General features: G+C 38.6%; 1 protein-coding gene across 2 annotated transcripts in view; it reads left to right on the top strand.

The window, feature by feature from the left end:
* LOC136838806 (activating signal cointegrator 1 complex subunit 2) overlaps positions 1–24662 on the top strand; it is a 151419-nt gene that overhangs the window by 28159 nt on the left and 98598 nt on the right. The window contains exons 3-6 of one of the 2 annotated variants that reach the window (XM_067104397.1): positions 2065–2222; positions 10444–10642; positions 19591–19788; positions 20019–20221. In XM_067104397.1, the coding sequence (XP_066960498.1) occupies positions 2065–2222; positions 10444–10642; positions 19591–19788; positions 20019–20221 (758 nt within the window). The remainder of the gene's footprint in view (positions 1–2064; positions 2223–10443; positions 10643–19590; positions 19789–20018; positions 20222–24662) is intronic. The other variant, XM_067104398.1, reaches the window with a different exon arrangement.

The following is a 24662-nucleotide window of genomic DNA, read 5'->3' as shown; positions in this document are numbered from 1 at the left end:
AGCTCTAATTACAGCTAGAAAGGTGGGTGAGTTTCAGGCAGTTTCTAGGCTGGTTTCCTAGGCGGAAATGATGTATTTGTCTCTTCTTCCGGAATTTGTGGTGAAGTCAGAGTTGGAGGTTAACCCTCTGCCTCGTTCGTTTAGGGTTCTTTATCTGCAAGAGTTCGTTACCAGTGATCCAGCGGAGATGTCCTTATGTCCGGTGCGAGCATTAAAAGTCTATTTATCAAAGGTTGAGAAACTCCATCTGCGTCCGCGTACACTTCTCGTCTCTGCGGAATCCTTCCCGTCTGCTGTCAAAGAATGCAATTAGTTACTTTCTGAGGGAGATGATTTCCCAGGCTTCTCAGGGTTCTTCTTCGTCATCTTCAAGCTCTGTATTACCCTGAGCACACAGTATTCGGAGTATGGCCACTTCATCTTCCTTTCTAAGGAATTGTTCAGTGTCTTCTATTCTGGAGGTGGCTTCTTGGAAGTCCGTCTCAATGTTTCTTCCTTTTACTTAAGAGACGTTCAATTCGCCTCGTCGGAGGGTTATTCTCTTAGTCCGTGTGTATTGGCTAACTGTATTATCTAGGGTGTGTTCATTTAGCTGAGGTGGTATTCTCTTAGTGCAGAGGTTCTTAGGTTAACCAGATAGAGGAATTCCTTTTAGTCACCAGAATCTTAATAGTATAATCACATGAACTTAGGTTTAGTACGTTTTTAAGTATCTTAGTGTTTGATAATGTCCCTACAAGAGTCCAAGGGGTTTCTCTAGTAGGCCAGGCTCTTTCGTTGGCGCTGAGATACTTCTTCGCTCGTCGATCGTTGGACCTTATCTGGAGGATCAGCGCCTCAGCACACTGCCTCAATCCCTCCATTCATGAGAGGCTCTGAATAGCCACATGGGAGGTTCACTGTACTCCTCCATACATGAGAGGCTCTGAATAGCCACATGGGAGGTTCACTGTACTCCTCCATACATGAGAGGCTCTGAATAGCCATATGGGAGGTGCATCATACTCCTCCATACATGAGAGGTTCTGAGGAGCCTCATAGGAGGTCGATGGACCAAGACAGTACTGACCTGACTGGCGATCAAAGTATTCTCCAGCATGTCTCTTCACCGAAAGCATTGACTGATATGGTGAGCTACCATCTCTACAGTTGTAAAAAGGGGGCGTGCTGCAACCTAGATGGGTCTCCCTCCAGCATGTCTCTTCACCGAAAGCATTGATTGATTTGGTGACATACATTTACACATACATTTACACATAGTAGGTTGATAATGAGTTACCTGCTTATTCTCCGTTGACAGGTCAGGCTGAATTAGATTGATCCCACCTTCATTAAAATTTTGTTAACCAGGCTAATTCAGGTGTTCACGGGGTGTATTGCAATATGAAGTTTTCATAATGAAACTAATATTGTAATACTTACCTGAACACCTGACTGATTCCCACCCTCCTCCCCACTTCAATTTTTGATAGTGAGTGACTCAGTTGGGGATGTCGGCCTCTGTTGGCTGGTATTTGCAGCAGCGTTGTCAACAGTACCTCAGATAACTCATTTGACAAGATTTTTCCTGTAGCGTTGGTAACGCTGACAGACAAGTGGGTAAAATTATGGGGATATAGTTCGGGCTGGTCAGTGACCAGGGCTAATTCAGGTAAGTATTACAATATTGGTTTTATTATGAAAACTTCATATTTGTTACCTTTCTGTATCTACTAAATTCACACTGAAAATGTTCATGTTGAATAACAGTGTCCAAGAAGAGCAGACAACCATCTTTTTTTATTTCTAGCATGAATTTGATAGATAAGACTTGTTCTTTCAGTTTTTCCAAGAGATTTACACCTATGTCTTGAGGTATAATAACCAGAATGTAATCTAATTGCTGAAACTATGGTACAGTTATTTGAAAAATCTCAGGAATAAAATGTTTATCAAAAAGCTCCACATGTAAATTTGAGACACATGGTGATAATGGGTTACCCATTGTCATATCAAATGTGCTTCGGGATTAGGGAGTATCTGGAACTTGGTGGAAATAAAGTTAAGGATTCCTTATTTTCACAGCACATTGGATGGGCTGAAAAACGAACTTTAGTAAGATATGTGCCACCTCCTGTAGATGAAGATGGGATGTTTCCACCTGGAGCTCAGGAAATGTGGTTGGAACTTTTAGAGTATGTGGAGCAAGACTTAAATTATCTATTAAGACTACCCCATCATAGGTAAGGAGTTTATTTTGGTTTTGTATGGTTATAGTTATACAGTACTCTGTATTGTCCATTTTGTGAATAAATCATAAACAGTTAAAGAACTGCCAGTATCTGTGTAGATTTGTGGTATATTTTTATTTATCTGTTTTTCCAAATATTTGGGCCAAGAAACATGTAATGAGAGTGATATAACTTACATTCTCTTCACTATATTTTTTTTAGGACACCAGTGTTTTTTTTAATATGTTTGACCTGGCAGTTGGTATGGGGAATCTCATACCACATTGCACTCAGTCATGACTTTTTTAATATAAGCCATAAGCATGTTGTCTGTGCATATTCAGTGCTATTGTTGGTTTTTGAATAGTTTATTTTATCCAAATTAGTGAAGAGTATTTTACCTTTCCAAATACAGTATGTAGTAATTCTTGACATTTTGGTGATTTATAAGCCTCTAAGACATGGTAAAAGATATTTAATTGCTGCTTTGCTTCCTATCATTTAGTTTTTATCCATTCCTATAAATGGCTTCTTACTTATCCAACTTCTCATAAGGATCTCATAAGGCTTTGGCCAAGTGATCCCTGCATCTCTAGAGGTTAATATGCTTTGGAAGCATTAGGAGCTCGCTTATTAGGCCTGTTGACCACCAGCCTCAATCACAAGCTTCTACACTATTGCCCAGCTCTACCAGATAAGATGATGTGGGCAAGCATCTTTTCATGGATCCCTGGGGTAGTCTGGTCATAGCCCCATTTTGGCCTGGTTCCTGGACCTTCTTGCACGTCAGGTGGACCTCCCATGAGCACTGTCATGCTGGAAGAAGCTTTCTGTCAACCTTGTTTCAGGAATATCGCCCAAATCTCAGCTTCCCCAATCTGGAAGCATGAAGACTTCTAGCAACACCTCAGGAGAGGCTTTTTGTTTTGGGCTGTCATCAAGTGTTAATGCTGTGCCATCTATCCATGTGCCAGTCTTTTGAAAGTGGTGTCACTCTCAGGACTCTACAGTTCCCATTCTGGTTAAATCAGGTCATCTTGAAAGCACACCTATAAAGAAATATCAGTTTAACTCTGTGGACTTTTTCATAAATCCTTTTACTGTACTTGTTTTTAATTAGCTTTCTTTTAGCTATGAGCCAGTTTGCTACTCCCTTTCAATAGAAGAAGATGCTCTGGACTGTGCTCTTCCTTCCAGTCATGGTCAAATTGTGCAACAAGGTCTACTGGTGTACTTGCCTCTACACTGCAGATGAAGAGAAGAATGAAATGTTTTGGTTTACTGATGCTAAAAAGTTCATCCAGTAGTTCACTAATTCCAAGCCCCTGAGGGTCGATGTTCAAATGGAAGCAAGTCTCCTTTTGTCGAAGTAGCTATTCAAGCAGTGTTAAGTAATGGGTTTTGTGCCAAAACTAATACAATTGTTAAAAATAAATTTCTTTGGTATAAAATATTTTTACAAGGTAATTTTTCCCCCTCCTGATCCAATAGAGTTTGCAGACTGGTCAGACAACACTTGACATGACCGTTATCTGTAGAGAGAGGGGTTATGGAGCCTAGATGTGCTGATGGTGAACTGGATTTTTCATCTATTTTTTTTTTTAGTGTCTCCAGAAAGAGTAGTGGACACACCTGAAAACAGATGTAGTGATGGGCTTGTACTGTCCGACCTCATTACTTTTTATTATAATTAACAACCACGTACTACTGCATGCAAGACAGTGGTATAAACAACAGCAAGTAGACATAAACAATCAAACTGAGAAACAGCCATTTGCCGATGTCAGTTATCATAAATAACACACGTTTATTAAGGGTTACATTAAAGTTGTTGGTTTGTCAACAGTTTGCAAATTTTCAATGGTGATGTCCATAAATACCAAAATAAATCTTTATTCATCCATCATACAATGGAGAGGAAAGTGTCAGAAAAGTATGCCACTAAATTTACGGGTTTAGCTATGGCTGAAGATATGAATAATGTGCAGGCCATAAAATGTTTTGGAAGAGGCCAAAGTAACATCTGATATTGGTGAAATCACACCCTTACTTCGTTTAACTTGCTGCAATTTTAAATAAAATAAGTTGCATTTTTAAACTCGGCTTAGATGATTTACGAAAAAAAATGAACTCTGACATGCATTTCATTTAGCAGCTAATGCCTGTGATGATGCTGATAAATGTCAGTCAGCTGATGATTTTAAGAATGTAAACATTACCAGAATGCAAATGGCACCTGATTGCTATGTTCATAAATTATAATGCGCTAAAAATATGACAGTAATGCATTCAGTATTGCATACAGGAAGTAAAACAACAGTTTTATATAAGCCACTTACCAAGTAATTACATAGCTATTAGTTTCTATTAACGGGCAGCTAGAATTTTGAAATTTGTGGTAGTGCTATTTTTGTTTTGGCTAGGCGAGTGATCCCGCCCACCTTCAGGGTAAGAGAGGAACCAGCTTAGCAAACAAGCTCAATATGTTTCTGTCGGGTGATGGCTGTGGTTACAGTGATTGGCAGCAGCAGTTTTTTGAAATTTCTCTTCTTTGTTGATCTTGGATTATTGGTGAAGTATTCGCTTATGGTAGCCTTTTCGGCACAGTTAGTTAGTGTCAGGTTTTCTATAAAGACTAGTATTACCGAATTTGACAATTATTTGGACTTTCTTTGACTCGACTTGTCAGCATGTCTGACTTGGGCTCTCAAAGTGTTAGGTATTGCAGTAAAGGTTGCAATATGAGACTGACTAAAGCCTGTTATGACCCTCATACTCTTTGTATTTCTTGCAGGGGTCAAATATGTTACCCTGAATTGACCTGTAATGAGTGTGTCTTGGGATCCAAAAATGTGGAAGACCTTGAATAGTCATTTGACGAAATTAGACAGGGATAAAAAGAGAAAAGCAGCGGCTAAGCTAGTACTAAGAAGACTTTAGCTAGTCAGGTGTCGGCAAAATCTTTGTCTGATAATTCTGATTCTTTATCCGTTGTTCCACCTGATCACATGTCTCACTCTGTACCAATTACTCTGCACCCTGGCTCCCTTACTCCTGATCCTGACCTCATTACCAGCCTTGAATTGAGAATTAACCTTAAGTTTGGATTACTTGTTGACACAAAGGAGAAAATTGGTGCTTCTGACAAATGGACAAAGTGAATGTGAAAGGTAATAGTGAAGTGCTAGTGGAGGAGGAGGCTGTCTGTCCCACCGATTCTCCTAGGCCAAGGTCCCTGGCAAACTCCCCTAAACCTGGGAGGAGCCAAACTGGCAGCCCAAAGGACGTAGGTGGGGTCTACCCACAGGCAGTCGCCCCCTCAGTCGTATCTGTTGCCGATTCCCAGGTTACGACAGAGCACCGCTGGAAAGGTGTCTCTCTGGAAGTGGATCATATGTCATCTAGTGTACCCAGCAGTGACTCCAGTCCTAGGCGCCAATGGCAAGGCGAATCTCCTCCTCTGAAGAGGCGCGCCGCGGGTGCTTCTCAACCTTCAGCTGTTCCGACTGAGAAGGCTAAAGAGGCTTCTCCAGAATGTCTTCCTTCCTGTAGCTTCTGGGACAGTCTCGAACGTTTCCCCAAGGATCAACCAGTGTTAGTGGGACAAGTTTTATCTTCTAAGCACACTACTTCTCGGAAGCGCTCTTCGGCATTGACAACTTCGTCTTCTTCTAAGCGCACTTCTTTTGCTTCGGAGGACTTGCCGAGACAGATTGTGATGTTGGAACGCTCTCCAGCGCCCATGCGCCCAACTCCTGTTCTTGTAGCGCCTGTACAATCTGCTTTTCCTGAATCTTCGTTGGTGGAGAAGTCTTGTGTGGCGCCAGAACTTCCTTCTCCAGTGGTTCATGGTGCCTCTTCTGGTGTGGCTCTCTGTGAGCGCCCTGCATCTGTTGTGCGTCCATCGTCTCCTGAGCTCCTCTTTGCCGAGTGCTCTTTGGCTCCCGAGCGCCCGTCGGCTCCCGAGCGCCCATTGGCTTCTGAGCGCCCACCAACTCCCAGGCGCCTATTGGCTCCCGTTCCCCTCTTGCAGCAAGATGCTAATTCCGCTTCCAAGCGCCCGATTTCATCCGTTTCTTTGGCAGCGCCTGTGTCTTCTTCGATTCTACCTGCTCCGGCTACGGCAGTTGCGCTTTCTGTTTTGGATCCTTCTGTTAAGTCGATCCAATGCAAATTGGACAATACAGTGAACCCCCCGTATTCGCGGGGGATGCGTCCCACACCCCCCACAAATAGCTAAAATTCGCGAATACTTAAAACCCCTCTAAAAACACTTAGAACTGTCCATTTTGATAGTTTAAACACAGAAAAACCCTGTAAAAATGCATATACCTGAGTATTTTAATAGTTTTATCACATTCATGAAAATTATATAAAAATACAGTAATTAGTGAATATTTCTCAGTGAAAAATACTGCGAATGGGCGAATTTTCCGCGAATAATGGCTAGATATGTTCCACAGAGAAACTCGCGAATGCATGAGTCCGCGAATCACGAGAACGCGAATACGGGGGGTTTACTGTATCCTGGGCTTAATTCAGAAAGCCCCATCGGTACCCCAGCCCGTTGCGGATCTGTCGCCAATCTATGCAGAGGAAGAGGAAGTAGCGGACCCTGTTTCCCCCTCCGTCGGCGTACGCCTCTTTACTCAATTTTCTGCTGGTGACTTTTCCTGATCACTTCTCTCCTGCAGCCGGCATCTCCGGCTTCGACATACATGCTGGATAACCAGATGCCTTCTTCAAGACTGCCTAAAATGGTACTGTCCTCTTCATCTAAGAAGGCTCTCCCTGAGGTAAAGAACTGGCTCTCAAGCAAGAGGGAGCAGGGAAGAGCCTCCTTTTCTTGCCCTCCGTCTATACTGTCGTATGCAACTGGAGAGGCTCCTTCCACGGGAATGCCTGCCTCCTCCCAGGGAGACTTCTCCCGTTTAGTTGACTCCTCCAGATGGTTGGCATTCAGTGCAGTCAAGATTTTGTTCTCGTCCTCAGAATTGGACCATGTGATCAAGCATTTATTCAAAGTCTTTGAAGTGCTCAGCTTTCTTGACTGGGCAGTAGGAGCTCTTGCTCGTAAAGTGAAGGAGTGCCCTCATATCCCTGAAGACTTCCCTTCAGATTTTTTGGGAGTCATCTCTTGCCTGGGTAAGGGTATTAGAGATGGCTCTTTTGAATTATCCTTCCTTTCTGCAATGGGTATCCTCAAGAAAAGGGAGCTTTGGTGTTCATACACCACAAAGGGAGTTTCTCCCTCCCAGAAGTCCACATTCCTTTTCTCGCCTCTGGACAAGAAGCACCTTTTCCCTCAATTGACTGAGCTGCAGATTGTGACTGCACAGGACCTCCTCACACAATCAACCAGACGCCTAGAGAGTCTCCGGCCTTTCCCCCAGGACAGTTTCTCTTGTCCAACCCCAGCCCTTTCGCGGTAGAGGCACACAAAGAGGCTTCCCCAGACCTCGCGGAAATGCCCCTATCACCAGAACTATCAAGAGGTCCTGCTGCAAACCACCTGCACATAAGTGAGGATCTAGTCCTCTGCACACCTGTTGGGGCAAGACTCCTACACTTTTAGGAGCTTTGGGAAGCAAGAGGAGTGGAGAGTTGGATTGTCCAAGTTCTAAGAGAAGGCTACTCGATCCCGTTTCTGGAAAAAACCCCCCCTTGAGCAACAAGCCTGTTTTATTGAAGACCTACTCGTCAAACTCCTAGAAGTTTTGAGCCCTCTCCCAAGAAGTGACAGCTCTCCTCAGAAAAGAAGCAGTCGAGCTAGTGGAGGACACCTCATCTCCTGGGTTCTACAATTGACTGTTTGTAGCCCCCAAAGCATCGGGGTGCTGGAGGCCAGTCCTGGATGTAAGTGCCCTGAACTTGTATGTACAGAAAACCAAGTTCAAGATGGAGACGTCCCAGTCCATCCTTGCATCCACTTGTCTGGAAGATTGGATGATCGCGATAGACATGAAAAACGCCTACGTCCATGTCCCAATTTGTCAGGATTTGAGGAAATTTTAAGGTTTGTGTTCCAGCGCAAAGTGTACCAGTTCAGAGACCTTTGCTTTGGTTTGTCGACAGCCCCACAAGTATTCACGCGTGTTCTTGCCCCAATGGCAAAATGGTTACATCATGATGGGAGTCAACATTTTGTTGTATCTCGATGATTGGCTTATTCGCTCCCAGTCGAAGGAAAAATGTGCAGAGGAGCTTCACAAGACCTTTCTTCTCACCCAGGATTTGGGCCTCTTGTTTAATTTCCAAAAATCTCAACTGACTCCTTCTCTGGAGGTAGCTTGTGTGGGGATGAGGATAAACTCATGGAGTTTTCAAGTTTTTCCCTCCCCCAAAGGATAAACTCCTGCCTTCAGAAGATAAACAAATTTCTTGCCCTTCAGTCCTGTTCTGCGAACAGCTGGATGAGCCTGTTCGGGACTCTTGTCCATGGAGCAGTTCATGTCCCTAGGAAGGCCTCATATGAGAAACCTACATTTCTTTCTGAAAGTCAACTGAAACAGGAGGAAACACCCTGATTCTTTCGTTTTTCCAATAACGAAGGAAATAAAAGATCTGGCCTGGTGGAATTCAAGAGACATGCTCTTTCAAGGGAAGTCGCTTGTCCCTCTGAACCCCAACCTAGTGTTTTATTCAGACACGTCAGACCTAGGTTGGGGATCCCTCTTGGGAGACAAAGAAGTTTCAGGCCTGTGGACTTCAGAACAGATGAAGTGGCACACCAACGTGAAGGAATTGGCGGCAATTCACTGGGGATTGCAAGCGTTTGCATAGGAGGTGTCCGGGAAGACAGTGTCCGTCCATTCGGACAACACCGCGGCTCTATCTTATATAAGAAAACAAGGGGGAACTCATTCTTTCTCCCTTTGCCAAGCAGCAAGAGTCCTTCTCATTTGGGCTGATCAGAATTGAACCCAGATCCTAACCAGATTCATTGAAGGGAAATGCAACGTTTTAGCAGACGAACTCAGCCATCGAAAACAAGTTTTTCCCACGGAGTGGACTCTAGACCCTCTAGTTTGCATAGAATTGTGGAAGCTGTGGGGAAGACCGATTCTAGATCTGTTTGCAAACGCAAAAAAATCATTGTCTTCCCCTGTATTGTTCGCCAGCACCAGATCCACAAGCTTGGGTGACAGATGCGATGCTTCTGGATTGGTTGAACATGGATCTTTACGCATTTCCCCCATTCAGGATGGTGAGAGAAGTGTTAAACAAGTTCTGAAATCATCAGAATGTAAAGATGATGTTAGTAGTCCCATTCTGGCCAGCCCGAGAATGGTTCCTGGACTTGCTGGAGCTTCTTGTAGATTTTCCAAGACTATTACCTCAAAAACCCAGTCTGCTCAGACAACCACATTTCAGAAGGTTACATCAAGGACTGTCCACTCTGGCTCTGACCGCATTCAGACTGTCTTCAGATTGGTGTGAGTGAAAGGATTTTCAAACGCAGTTGCAGATGCTATTGCTCCTTGTAGACGACTTTCCTCGAGCAAAGTTTACCATACCAAGTGGGCAGTCTTCCGTGACTGGTGCAGGAGAAACAACATCTCGTCTTCTAAGACGTCTGTGGCGGAAATCTTCTATATTTGAAGTCTACCAGTCCACCTCAACCATTAAAGGCTGCAAAACAATGTTGAGCTCTGTTTTCAGACATAGAGGTTTAGATATCTCCTCAAATAAGGACCTTTCTGATCTCATCAAGTCGTTTGATACGACCAAGCAAAAAGAAGTTTGAAGTGCTGAGTATCATGGAAAGGTGCCAGGGGACCAGAATTTGACAGCTTATAAAGTGGTTTAAGCTTCGATGTAGTGAAGGTGTAAGCATTTCTGGGGATATGCTTGTGGAGGAGGCCAAAACTTTCATTAGGAACTAAACCTAACAAATGACAGTAATTATTCATAAGCTTTGTTCTGCTTTTGATAACAGCAATATATATGTGGAATGAGCTCATAAGATTGTTTACATAGGGGTTTCTTCAGGGGTGATTTTTGTCCTCTGACATTTTCTGTGGTCCACAAGTGGCCTGGTCCCAGGGTTGCTGGATTAAATAGGTCAGACTGTACCAAAAAAAAAAAAATGAGTTTTGTTCTTAAAAAAATTGTTTATGAGAATTTGGTATTTCAATGTTCATTGGCTGTTGTATCTCAAAGTTTATTATGTTTGTGCCTTGTGATTACACATCAGTTTGTATGTACAGTATATGCTTTATGTACTTTACAGATTTTGGTCAAAAGTGGTCTATGATCCTGGTGTACATACTTGCCTTGATTCATATTTAGTAAATGCAAGAAGAAGCCTTCATGGTTCATTAGATAATGCGGGTATCTCAACTAGGGAATTTTCAGCAACCTTTGAAGAATCTATACACCGACATGTGATGTTAGTTTTTATTCGGATGGCTACATATAAAGAATCTAGGGTAAGTAGGGTGCTGTGAAATTATAATTTGAATACATATTAGATAGTAACACAATGTTTTTATAGTAAAATATGTTTTTCATACTAACCCTTTAATTATAGATGGCCATATTCCATGCAAACAGTTCACCAGTCATATCAGCTGAAAGACAGGCCTTATTCCCCATACCCAAACCTTCTCACAAGATCTTCTGTGCAGATTCATTTGATTGCAGATGTGTTTTAGGAAGCTCTTCCAGGGTTAATATCTTTTTTTTTTTTTTTTTTTTTGGTGGATGTGCCATTCATTGTCATTTGTGTTTTATATTATGATTGTTACACTCTGAAGTGTTGTATGGTGTTTATTGAATTTATGCTGTTTTACTGAATTTTGTTTTTCCTTTGCATCTCAAGCCACTGCTGTATCATTACAGTGAATCAAGTTACTTTGTTTAGAAGGCAGTTTTCTTTTTTTGACTGGTAGGGGATTGTTAGCTCATCTTATCTTTTGGGGGCTCTGATTCCTTTAATGCATTCATGGGATTACTTCAAGTATCTGAAATATTTTTTAAGTATCTAATGTCATTATTTGTAATTAATTTCATTTTGTCCTTCAGTTTGCTTGCCAGTTTCGCTATTGATTAGGGTGTATGTTAGTGTAGAAGTTTAATCATTATTATTTTATTTTTATTTTCTGCATTAGTGAAAGGTATGGGCATTACAAAATGTATAAAAAGCACATGTTTAATTTTATAAAATGTTTTTATAGCAGAGCATTCTTTATGGTTAAAAAGTATCTGTTTGTGGTATGACGTTATAGGAAGTGACGTCGTAGGACAACAAATGGCGGGAAGGAGCAAAATGAAAACAAATGCAGGTGGGAGTGTTGAAAAGACTGTGGTGCGGTAGAGAGAGCTCTTTGATGGTTAGGTTGTTAATTTTGGGTTGTAAGTCTGTTTTGTGGTGTTTTGTAGTCGAAAGCTGGATTATATTATAAAAGAAGAACAATGTGAACAGGTGGGTGGATTGCATAATTGTATAATTTTTGGACGGGTTAGGCTAGAAAAACTTTCAAGTGGTAGCAGAGCGTGGTTGGTTAAAAATGGATATATCTGATGGTAAACTTTTGGAGATGAAATGGAGAAGAGACTATATGAGATTTAGCGGGACACAGGGCGATTATAAAGGATGGAGAGGACAAATTGAAGGTTGGCTGGTGGTGTGTGGAGAAGTGAAACATCGGGGAATAGAGATAAGAATGAGCTTCAAAGAAAAAGCTTTAGAAGTAACAGAAGGAATAGATAGAGGTGAACTTAAGGATAAAGAGGGTTCAAAGATAATCCTGTCCAAACTAGATGAAGTGTATCTAAAAGATACGTTATTGGAAAATTACAGTAAAATGAAAATTATTTTAAAATAGAGAATCTAGTGGAAAGATGAGAGATTTTATAATTAGGTATTAAAAGGCAGAGTCAGAGTGTAGTAGAGTGATAGAGAAAAGCATGCTTGAAGGGGAAGCAAAAGGTTTCATGTACTAGAACAAGCAAATCTAACAGAAAATAAAAAACAAATGGTATTAGCAGCTTGTGGTCAAGGAAAGTTGGAATATAAAACAGTCACAGATAACGAAAAGAATATTTGAGGGATTAGGGAATGAAGAGGATGGGGAATGGTTGGGATTAGAAGGCTATGCGAATTTTGGGAAAGGGAGGGAAAATTAAAGATATCGGGGAAGTGTAATCGAGGTAGAGGTGGAAGGGAAGGGAAAGTAACATTATGTGCAATATGCAAATCGGTATGGCACTGGGCTAGAGAATGTCCTCAGATTTTTCAAAATAAGAAGAAATCAGAAACTGAACAAGAAGAAGAAAAAGTTTATATAGGAGAAGTTAGTAAAATAGAGGAAGAACCTTGGGAAGAGGGTAATGCAATTTTAGACACAGGATGTAAATCAATAGTTTGAGGGGATTGTGACTTGCACGCATTTTCGTGGGTTTGAATCAGGTTGAGTTGGGGAGATTGAAAGATACTAAGAAAGAGTCTAATAAAGTATTTAATTTTGGTGAGTCATCATACAAGTCGAAAGGAGTAATGGAAGTACTGTACCAGTGATATTGAAAAACGAAAAGTTTTATTTGAAGACAGAAATTTTGCAGGGTGATCTACCATGGTTAATAGTTAAGAAAACCATGAGTAAAATGGGTATAACTATAAATTTACAAGAGAATTATGTTAAGATAGAAGTTGTAGGTGAAATGAAGGTAAAGTTAAGAGAAGACAAACAGGCCCACTTACGAATACCAATTTTGAGGAGGAAGATAGAAGAATTGTTACTGGACGGATGGAAGGGAAAGAGTCTAAGGGAAATTAAAGGTGCAATGATGAAGTTACATCTACAGTTTGGTAACGGAAGTGGAGATAAAATATGGAAGTTAACAGAAGAAGCACAGTGGAGTGATGGTTTGAGAGAGAAAGAAAAAGAGGTAATAAAAAAGTTACTACAGACTTAATTGCAAGTTGTGAGGTATGTAAAAGATACAAAAGAAACCCAGCTAAACCAGTAGTGTGATTTTCTTGGAGAAAAACATTTAATAAAGTTGTAGCAATGGATGTGGGAGAGAGAGAAGAGAGAAGGTTATTGGTAATGCTAAATATGGCAACGAGGTATTGTCAGGCTTTTTGGATAAAAGACAAGAAACCAGAAACTATTATAAAGACACTTTTTGACGGATGGTTTGCTTTATTTGGAGCACCTTCTAAAATATTATCAGACAACAGGGGAGAATTTCAAAGTGAAAACATAAGGAGGATGGCAGAAAGATGGAATATTAATCCTCTAACGCTGAGCCTCTACTTACAAAAGTGTCTGTCGTATGCCAGCGGCGTTCAGGAGTTAGCGCCGAAGTGGAAAAAAATCACAGCACGCTTAGTTTTTAAGATTAAGAGTTCATTTTTGGCTCATTTTTTTTGTCATTGCCTGAAGTTTAGTATGCAACCATCAGAAATGAAAAAAAATATCATCATATATAAATATTGAAATATATGACAGTGCAAAAAAAAATTTCTTATATAATTGTATACAAATCGCTGTGAGCTAAACGTTAAAGCTAACGAGTTATTTTTTTTTCTTTGTATTGTACACTAAATTGCAATGATTTTGGTATATAACAAATTGTAAAACAATCAAAGCAACACAGAGAAAATATTATCACAAAATGATGCATTAATTCGTAACGCGCGGACGTAAAAAAGTTTTTTAAAAAATTCATCATAAATCGAAATATTGTGCTAGAGACTTCCTGTTTGTTGCAAAATGAAGCTAATTGATTGATTATTACTAGAGTGTAAGTGTTTTAGCTTACAATTGCAGTTTTCGACCATTTTGGTCGAGTTAAAGTTGACCGAAAGTCGAATTTGTTCTATTTATCGTGATTTATATGAAAATATTTCAAAACTGATAAAAGCTACAACCATGAGTTATTTTCTGTTGTATTCTACATGCAATTGCGCACATTTCCATATATAAAACTTTATGTAACGACTAATATAAACTGGTGCAAACATTACGACAAAGTGATGAAAGAATTTCTGAGATGTTTGGCAGAGTTACCGAGCGTGGACGTAAGGGAAAAGTTTTTTCAAAAATTCACCATAATTCGAAATATTGTGCTAGAGACTTCCAATTTGTTGCAAAATGAAGGTACATGACTGAATATTACTAGAATGTAAGAGTTTTAGCTTACAATTGCGTTTTTTGACCATTTTGGTCGAGTTAAAGTTGACCGAAGGTTGAAATTTTGGCAGTTATCGTGATTTATGTGAAAATATTTCAAAACTGATAAAAGCTACAACCATGAGCTATTTTCTGTTGTATTCTACATGAAATTGCGCACATTTTCATATATAAAACTTTATGTAACGACTAATGTAAAACGATGCAAACATTATGACAACGTGACGAAAGAATTTGAGATGTTCGGCCGAGTTACTGTGCGCAGACGTAAGGAAAAAGTTTTTTTTTTTTCAGAAATTCACCATAAATCGAAATATTGTGCTAGAGACTTCCAGTTTGTTGCAAAATGAAGGTAAATGATTGAATATTACTAGAATGTAAGAGTTTTAGCTTATAATTGCGTTTTTTACCATTTTGGTCGAGTTAAAGTTGACCGAAGGTTGAAATTTTGGCAGTTATCATGATTTATATGAAAATATTTCAAAACTGATAAAAGCTACAACCATGAGTTATTTTCTGTTGTATTCTACATGAAATTGCGCACATTTTCATGTATAAAACTTTATGTAACGACTAATATAAAACGGTGCAGACATTACGACAACGTGACGAAAGAATTTCTGGCACGGACGTAAGGAAAAAGTTTTTTTCAGAAATTCACCATAAATCGAAATATTGTGCTAGAGACTTCCAATTTGTTGCAAAATGAAGGTAAATGATTGAATATTACTAGAATGTAAGTGTTTTAGCTTACAATTGCGTTTTTTTACCATTTCGGTCGAGTCAAAGTTGACAGAAGGTTGAAATTTTGGCAGTTATCATGGTTTATATGAAAATATTTCCAAACTGATAAAAGCTACAACCATGGGTTGTATGTTGCTGTATTTTACATGAAATTGCGCACATTTTCATATATAAAACTTTGTGTAATGGCTAATATAAAACAGTGCAAAACTTACGACAAAATGACGAAAGAATTTCTGAAATTTTCGGCCGAAAGTTACCAGCAGGCGTAAGGAAAAAGTTTTTTTCAAAAATTCACCATAAATCGAAATATTGTGCTAGAGACTTCCAATTTGTTGCAAAATGAAGGTAAATGATTGAATATTACTAGAATGTAAGAGTTTTAGCTTACAATTGCGTTTTTCGACCATTTCGGTTGAGTCAAAGTTGACCGAAGGTTGAAATTTTTTGTAGTCGACGTACGGTACGTCCACTCGGCACCCAACAGACAATTTTAGTCGACGTATGATACGTCCAGTCGGCGTTTAAGGGTTAATGTTATAATTAAATCCCCATACTCTGTTATATAATTTTTTAGTGCATTTGTTATTTGAAACCATTTTCCATTGTATGTATTTTGGGAAGTACTGTTGTTTTCATTATGCCGCAGGACATTATGTGGGTGTGTGTGCAGCTCATTCATGTCTATGTTCAAAAGTTCTCATTTAACACTGCCTTTGTGCCAAGGGCAACAGTGTTCTCCACAGTTGTGTTCAGGATGTGTTAACTGGTTTGTTGATCAGTGGTTTCTCTATGCCTAGAAAAGAACTTTTAAGCATCATATGGGCAGGACCTCCAGGATGTCTCCTCCAGTTCTTTGTTATAGGACTGTGGCATCCCCCTTGCAGTCCAGACTTGAGTCTCTTTGGATGAGGTTTCCCTGTCCTTAATACCTCCTCTGGGAGCCAAGAATGTGGAGGGTAAGAAGTGCATATCATAGCCTTTGACAGTTTTATCAAATGAAAGGGTTCTAATTTCAAGCTAAGGTGCCATGTTTTACTTAAGATGCTGACACCATAATTGCTTCCATTTTGATCTAGTGTTGTGAACTCCAATCAAAAGATGAACCCTATTTATATGGAACAAGCCCACAGGTGCCATTGATTTGAAATTCAAGCTTCCAAGGAATATGGTGTTCATTCATCTGAAGGAACAGAGGGTAATGGGAAATGCAGAAAGAAATCAGTTATTAGAAAAAAAATTAACAAATTAATAAAGAAATTGATAAAATTGTAGGTAAAATGCAAGGAGAATTGTTTTAGGGTAGTAATGTATTGCATCTTAGCTCGAACTTTTGATGTTCCAATTGCACAACATCCTGAGGGAGACTGTTCCACAGTCGAGTGGTGTGAGGGATAAAAGACCTCTGACTGTTCCACAGTCTAATGGTTTGAGGAATAAAGGGCCTTGGGAGCTGAGAAGTTTGACATAGAGGCATATCTGCTGCATATTGGTGCTGCTTTTCAGAAAATCTGGTTGTTCTTTGGCAGGGAAAAAAGGATCAGGGATCAATTGTGAAAGATATCTTGTGTTCTTCACATCTGGCATGCTATATCCCTGCTGGTAAGTGTGGTGATGAAGCAAGGTTATGTGGTATATAAGGACCTCCACTCTTACCCGGCCTGCTATTTTCAGCTTGGGTTAATTTGTCCTCATCAGCCTTTTATTCTTGTATGCTGCTAGTCAGCAGTCTCTGCACTGACTTTGAACTTCCTCTAGTAAGTGCAAGAGACCCTTCACTCTGCAGTATCTTCAGTTTTCTTACTTAAGCCAGAGAGGTTTCCCCTAATCTTGCCATCATTATTGAGCTGCTCTTCAACCTCAGAGTTCCTAGGCACCCTTTGTTTTATGCAGCCGAGGTCACTTCAACCACAAGTCAACAGGCTGAGGCCATGGAATGAGATGAAGGCTGGCTGTCCCCACCAGTCCCTCCTCTGGTCATGGCCTTTCCTCAAAGGTTTTAGGGGGCAAGATATGAGGTTGGAACCCTAGGTCCTCAAGGTTAACTTCTGCAGTTGACAAAGGTCCACCACTGCTAAGACAATCTGTCACTTTGGAGTCCTCCAATCCAGAACAGATAAGTGCCAGGCCTCTGTGCCACAGAAGAGAGCTACTGTATCAGAGAGATAATGCTAAAGCTAGGTGTTACACAACTGATTATAGACCTCAGTCATCCCAACCCTTACAAACAATTATGTCTGAGGGAAGTGATAGCGACTCGTGCAGTGGGCGTAAAAATATATGTAAATGTTTATAACTTTTTCTGTTCAAAGACTGCTCAATTTTGTTTCATTTTGCAACTTAATGATTGCTTAATGTAGGTGAAATAATGAGTATAAATTACAAAACACAACAAAATTTTGCACGTTCCTCATAAAAAAAAATTTCCAAAAAAACTATGAAAGGAAAATACAAAAAATGAATGACAGTTTGGTGTCACATTTACCTTGAGAAAATTGGCAGTCACCGACGTAATATGAGCAAAAACTCCATACTTTCTTTGTTCAAAGACATGTAGCTCTGAAAATTTCAAGGTAGACTGCTCAGTTTTGTGTCATTTTGCAGCTGAATGATTGCTGTATATAATGGCATAAAAAAGCCCCTAAAATAACTTAACGTAGGTGAAATAATGAGTAGAGTTTACAAGATATGGGAAAATTGGGAATGTCCCCCAAAAAACATTGGCCCAAAAAATACTATTTGCAATAAAGTCTTAGTTTATTATCCGTAGCACATAAGCCCCTAAAATAACTTAACGTAGGTGAAATAATGAGTAGAGTTTACGAGATATGGGAAAATTGTGAACGTCCCCCAAAAAAAACATTTGCCCAAAAAATACTATTTGCAATAAAGTCTTAGCGTATTATCCGTAGCATGCCTAGATAAATTACATAGTTATTGTAATGCAAAAGCTGTGATTATACAAAGAAAAATATGAAAAAATGAATGACAAGCAGTTCCAAAATGAATGACAAAGCGTGTTACATATGTATAACAAAATATGTATAACAAAATATAGGGAACACTCAGCAAAAATGACCCTCATCTTGGCTGCAGATTTGTGCAATTCCTTCAAGCCATGCTTGGAAAATCAATGGGATGCACCTTCCACATACAGGTAAAAGCAGCCAAGGAATGTCTCGTCATCTTTCTTCACCATTTTAATGTAGAAACAAATTACTCTTGCTTAGCATGAAGAAATGTATTTTTTTTATTACGTTTTTGACATTTGCTTATGTCATAAATGTGTAAAGGACTGAAATTTAGATGTCGTCTATATTATTCATCGGTAATCGAAATGGTTAACAAGTTTCTTCATCTGATTTTCTTGTAGATGGAGATAATGGAACCCATCAGAAGGTCAGTATGCAAGGGGGTCTTCCTTGCATCTCTAGACTTGAGAAATGCTTATTTCTGCAGGGGATGTGGCATTTAAACCTGTTGACTTTCTTTAGCTGATCATTGCATTCTCCTTATCTTGGCCTGTGGCTTCTGATCTTTTCCTAGAGGGTTTGGTTCATGAGTTGATGAGGAATTTCTTCGAAGCCATGAGACAGATATTAAAGGCACCAATTTATTTCCAGCGAGACATTGCATATCATGTACACAAGCATGCAATTGAATATTCTTCCAAGAGTAAGTGCTGTCATGCATCCAAACACTAGTACAATTACAGCTGAATGTCATGTATAAAGACTTTTTTTTATACTTTTAAGCTTGTGTATGGTTGTATTGTGTACTATATTACTGAAAAGTTATATTTTATTTATTTTGACAATGTTTTTTTGTTTTCTGTAAAAGAAAACTGTTAAGATTTAAGATGGCTTTGTCTGTCAGTCTGCACTTTTCTGTCCTCACATTTTCTGTCCACCTGCCGATCTTAAAAACTACAGAGGCTAGAGGGCTGCAAATTGGTATGTTGATCATCCACCTTCCAATCATCAAACATACCATGTTGCAGGCCTCTAGCCTCAGTAGTTTTGATTTTATTTAAGGTTAAAGTTAAGCATGATCGTGCTTCTGGCAACGCCATGGGACAGGCCACCACTCGGCCATGGCTGGAAGTTTCATGGGCCGTGGCTCATACAGCATTATACACTGTACAGAAAACTTGATTGTGCTGAAGGGATTTCTGTTGAATTTGATTTTTTCCCCGTTAAAAAAAAAATTGTGTAAAGTTGAATATGCTGAAACTCGAAATGACAAAAGACATATTATTGCAGTGGGTTTATATGAAATAATTATAAAAATACAAGATATTTCTCTTGTTAGTTATTCCCTCCTATATTTGCATGTGAAGTTGGTTTTTATAATTCTCAGAATTTTTACAATATTTTAGTGCAAAATTATGTCATTCATAAATGCATTGAATGTTGCTTGTGAGTTGAGGAGGAGAGTTTGTGTTATCATTGATGCTGACAACTAGTTTTAAATTCTAATTTTATCTGTTTCAGGAAAACCATATTACTCCGTCAGTTTTTGGTGATATAATATATGAAAACTTCATTTTTGATATATGCAAGATATTTGATATCTGTGTCTTGTATGGTCATACAAACCAAGCGATGATTTCCAAGATGGTTGGAAACATATTTACGTGCCAAGCAAAATATTATACAGATCTCGCGGAAACCATACCCACAGTAACTTTAGTAAGTGAATGTGCTTATATTTACTTTTGGACCTTTACCACTCAACTTAGAGAACTTTGTCATGTCAGGGTACATTTAGTAAAAAGATACTTTTGAAATTATAATTCTGTGGTTTAAGTGTTAAAGTTTTAATTCATGTAAAAATTGGGTACTCTGATATATACATCATACAGTATTGTTTGTTAGTATCTGTATTAGATGGTAATCATTTTTTTTTTTTTTACTTTCAGGCATTTGATAATATTGAAGATAAATTAGGAGTAGCAGAAAATATGTTGCCTGTTGCTTTGAGCAGCTCAAATAGGCAGTTGTCTATCGAAGATGTCCATAACATAGTCCTATTCCTCAGTGATACTTTAATGTCGATAAAAATGTTCCTCATGTGTCATTCCCCAGCTTGTAAATATTTTCATGAAGCATCTTTTGAAATAAGGTAATTTATGTCCTCACTACAGTGTTTACTTTTAAGTATGTTTTTCAAGGAATTGGTATCTTGATGTGCATACATTTTTAAGATGTATTATGAAATGCAATTTTTTTTTTTTTTATAAGTAGTCCCCCTTGATGTGGGACCACCTTGACGTGGTGAGGGGGGCCCTTAAACCCCCAGGAATTTGTTCCCGGGTTTGAGTCCAAGAGTCTTATATATTATTACACATTTCTTTGGACTAATTTTGTGGAATTTTCCACTTTTGCTAAAATTTATCGGGCCTGTTAAATAGGAAAAGACATCATAGCTAGGACTGGGTTTATATCCTACACTTTTAGGGCTTTATATCCTAAGCTCTGTCTGTTGTCGGCCAAATGCCCTTTCGCCGTGTTTAGGACTAAGTGAGAACTGTGGTAGGATCATCAACTACCCGATAATGTTTGGACCTTAGAGACATCTGATTGATATCTTAAGGGCGGAACTATTCTGCGGGGCTGGGCCATGGATTCCAGGGGGTGTCTGGCTCTGGGATGACTCTCGGCATTCTATCTGGTTTGCCCATAATACAATTAGGGTGGGGATGATTGTATTTTTGTAATATTCTCGGTCCTAGCAAGCAGGTTTGGCTTACACTTGGGCCACTCTAATCGTATTGTGCCAGCGCCTGTGGGGTATGGTAGGGAGTGGGCATTTGTGAGTTGGCTATCACTTGTGCCATTAGTGGAAGAATAACATGAAAGGTTAATGATAACTTTTTAAAGTTTTCAGGTTTATTATTTTTTTCTATTCGATCTTTATGAATAGTAAGAATAGAGTCGAGTACCCCTGGGCCCTTTGATGATACTGTTTTGGCACAGATGACGACCTTTGGACCCACTTTGGAGATTGAAAATTCTCCAAATGTTGATGACCCATGCGAGAAAAAGAATATCCCTGTGAAAAAAGGACCTGGTATTGTTACAATAGAACCATTCTCCTTTGAACCAGATGTTTCTGTGCCTGTGTCCCCATCAAAAAAAGGAACAAAAAATAGTTCAAACTTTTCAACTATGGGGCCTTTGGAGCCTAAAAGAATAAATATAAAAGACAATATAGACATGACTCAACCTTGGTTCACCTTGATTCCCTCTTTGGAGAATCAAACTGGTCCAGGTTTTTGAATTTACAAGCTGACAAAGATATATTATTAAAATTGGAAAATTACCTGTTGAACCGATGCCCATCACAAGAGATGAGCAGAAGACAAATTAAAAAAGGGGAATGGTTGGTTGAAACAACAACTAGAATCCAGTCAGAAAATTATCAAAACATTAAAAATATAGAGAACATAAATATAAGCGTTACAAGGCATGATACCATGAATAGTGTACAAGGCACAGTAATATCACCAAATCTAGAAGAAGAAATCCAAAACAAATCAGTTTTTCTAGATTCATCAAAAAAAAGATACAATAGTGTTGAAGACTGCGAAATATGTGAGGTCCCAAGCAGGAAAGACAAAAATAAATCTATCAAAATAGCAAAAATAAAGTTCAGTGGCCAAACCTTGCCCTTGAAAATTAAAATACTGGGATTAAACAGGGAGCTAAGACCTTATGTTCCCAAACCCATCCAATGCAAGAACTGTTGTAAATATGGCCAAACAGCCATTAAATGCAGAAATTTTCCCAGATATGCCTATTGCAGTTGACAAGAACATAAAACACGCTGGGACTTTGGCCAACCAAAATGCATAAATTGTGGCCTAGAACATCATGCTCAATATAAAACGTATGTTCTATATTTACAATACTGAACTTAAATTACTACAAGAATGAACTGGAATGTTGATCAGGGAAGCAAAGTTAGAACTGAAAGTGAGAGGATTGAATGACCCAGCTAAGAAATTTAGGTATGCAGATACAGTACTTCAAAATCAAACAATACCCAAACTGAAGTGAATGACAATAAAAATAAAGAAGTATCGCTAAAAAAAATACATGATCAAAAGAACTCTTCTATGGAGATTTCATACAACAATGACATTATCACAGTGGGCAATAGATTTACCTCCTCAACAGAAATAGATATGAATATTGACATAGAGAAAGACGAAGAATTTGAATCACAAGAATGTGACAAAACGGATAACACAACTTGGAAGAGGCACTAAGATAAGACCCCACCTAATTCCACCAAACAAAGCTGTAAAAAGATAAATAACCCACCAATCTCACCGGAAGCTAAAGTTCAGAAACAGAACACTAAATCAAACATTCCACTGTCTCCCATATAGTAACAATAATACTTCTAGGAGCAGAATCACAAAATTCAGATGAAATGGAAAACCAAAACATAGATAACTACAATGAAAGCAAAGAAATTCACCCATCACCAATTATAGGTACCACAAGAAAAACCAAGAAGGAACAACAAACTAATGAACATCAAGATACATGTGGTTGTAGTAAATGCTTTTAGCAATGTGCCACAAAAATAAAACTATAACTAAAGAAAGCCTAACCAACACCATAAGAAATTTCATGAGGTATAGGAATAAGGAAAAAACAAACATCAAAGCTCATGAAGAAGGTTGTATGTATATTGAACATTTAGAATATTACAAAGAAAAATATATCAGTGTTGTAGATATTCTAAAAAAAATCAAAATGGAAAAATTAAATTAAGATAGTAAAGATGTAATAGTTAACGAAAGTCAAATTAAAACCACAACTTAGCACCCTTTTGCATTTTGATTTTATATAAGTTATATGGGCTTTCCAATTCAGGTGTGCATCAGATATTAATCTTAAAAATTTTGCAGTTTGGCTTATCAATATACTGTACTGTATTATGGTTTCTGATTTTCAGTTCTATTTTTTCACCTTTTTTCCAATTTTTATTTTTATAAAACATGACAGCTTGAGTTTTTTGTATGGAAAATCTAAAGCCTAAAGATGAGGTCCATTCATTGATTTTTATTATGGTTTTATTAATCATTCGTTCTGCATGCTTTATGCGTGATGCTGCATAATATATGGAAAAATCATCCATATACAGGTTACTTTTAATTCTGACCTGTACCATGTTACTGATATCATTACTTGCTAATGCAAACAGAGTACCACTAAGGACACTCCCTTTTGGAACTCTGTTTTCAAGTGGAAATGTCTTGGAATAAACATTATCTATTCTTTCCTGGAAAGTGTGATCAGTCATAAAGTTTTTAATAAACTTAGGAAGATGGCCACGTATGTTATTAGTATGTAATGATGTTAGTATTGCATACCTCCATGGAGTGTCGTGTGCCTTTTGGATGCCAAAAAAGACAGCTACTGTAATTTGCTTTCTTTCAAATCCTCTACATGTGGTCTTCCAAATTAGATAGAGAATCTAATGTAGATCAATTACGTTGTGAGCCAAACTGGGAAGGAGTTAAAATTTTATTTTGCCATATGTGCCATGTAAGTCATGCATTTACCATTTTCTCCAACAATTTGCATAGATAACTTGTTAAAGAGATTGGCCTATAATTGTTCACATTTCTAGGATCTCTTCCAGGTTTTGGTGTAGGAATTATTATGGCATTTCGCTATTCATCTGGTACTCTGTTTACATTAGCAATTAATGATAACAGTAACATGCTACCAGTCGGAATTAAAAGTAACCTGTATATGGATGATTTTTCCATATACAGCATCACGCATAAAGCCCGCAGAACAAATGATTAATAAAACCATAGATCATATAAAACAAAAAAGTTCACATTATGCAATTTATACAGATGGGTCTAAATCACAACATGGAGTAGGATATGCAGCTATATCCCAGAACAAGTCTTATCGGTTATCTTTGCCTAATAATGCAGAGTTGTGTGCAATCACAGTAGCCATCAAAATTATAAAGCAAATATCATTCAATAATTTTGTGATTATTAGCGACTCAAGAAGCACTATAGAAGCCATTCAAGGTGACTACTCAAAAAGTAATATTGTACAGGAAATTAAATATGAATTCCACAAATTGTATAATAATGGAAAAAAATATTGAAATATGTTGGATCCCTGCCCATGTAGGGATTAAAGGAAATGAAGAAGCTGCTAAGGCAGCTAAAGAAGCAGTCCACATGGCAAGAGCAAATGTAAAAATCCCAATTAGTGATTACATAAGAGATATAAAAAGAATCATTGTAAATAAATGGCAAAATCTATGGGACGAGGAACCTATAAATAATAAATTGAAACAGATAAAATCCAATGTTGGAAAATGGAGCTCATCATGTCAGAGAGAGATGCACACAAGTAATTCTGACGTGTCTGTGAATAGGCCATACTCATTTGACACTTGGGACACTTGATGAGCAGTCCACATGGCCCTCCTCCCAAATGCCCAAAATGCAAAGTGTTGATAACAGGCAAACGTGTTGTGTGACTGTCCAAAATATAACCAACAGCAAGTATCAACC

This window comes from Macrobrachium rosenbergii, chromosome 5 (genome assembly GCF_040412425.1).
Source record: "Macrobrachium rosenbergii isolate ZJJX-2024 chromosome 5, ASM4041242v1, whole genome shotgun sequence".
NCBI classification, from domain to species: Eukaryota; Metazoa; Arthropoda; class Malacostraca; order Decapoda; family Palaemonidae; genus Macrobrachium; species Macrobrachium rosenbergii.
This window is presented reverse-complemented; position numbering and strand designations above follow the sequence as displayed.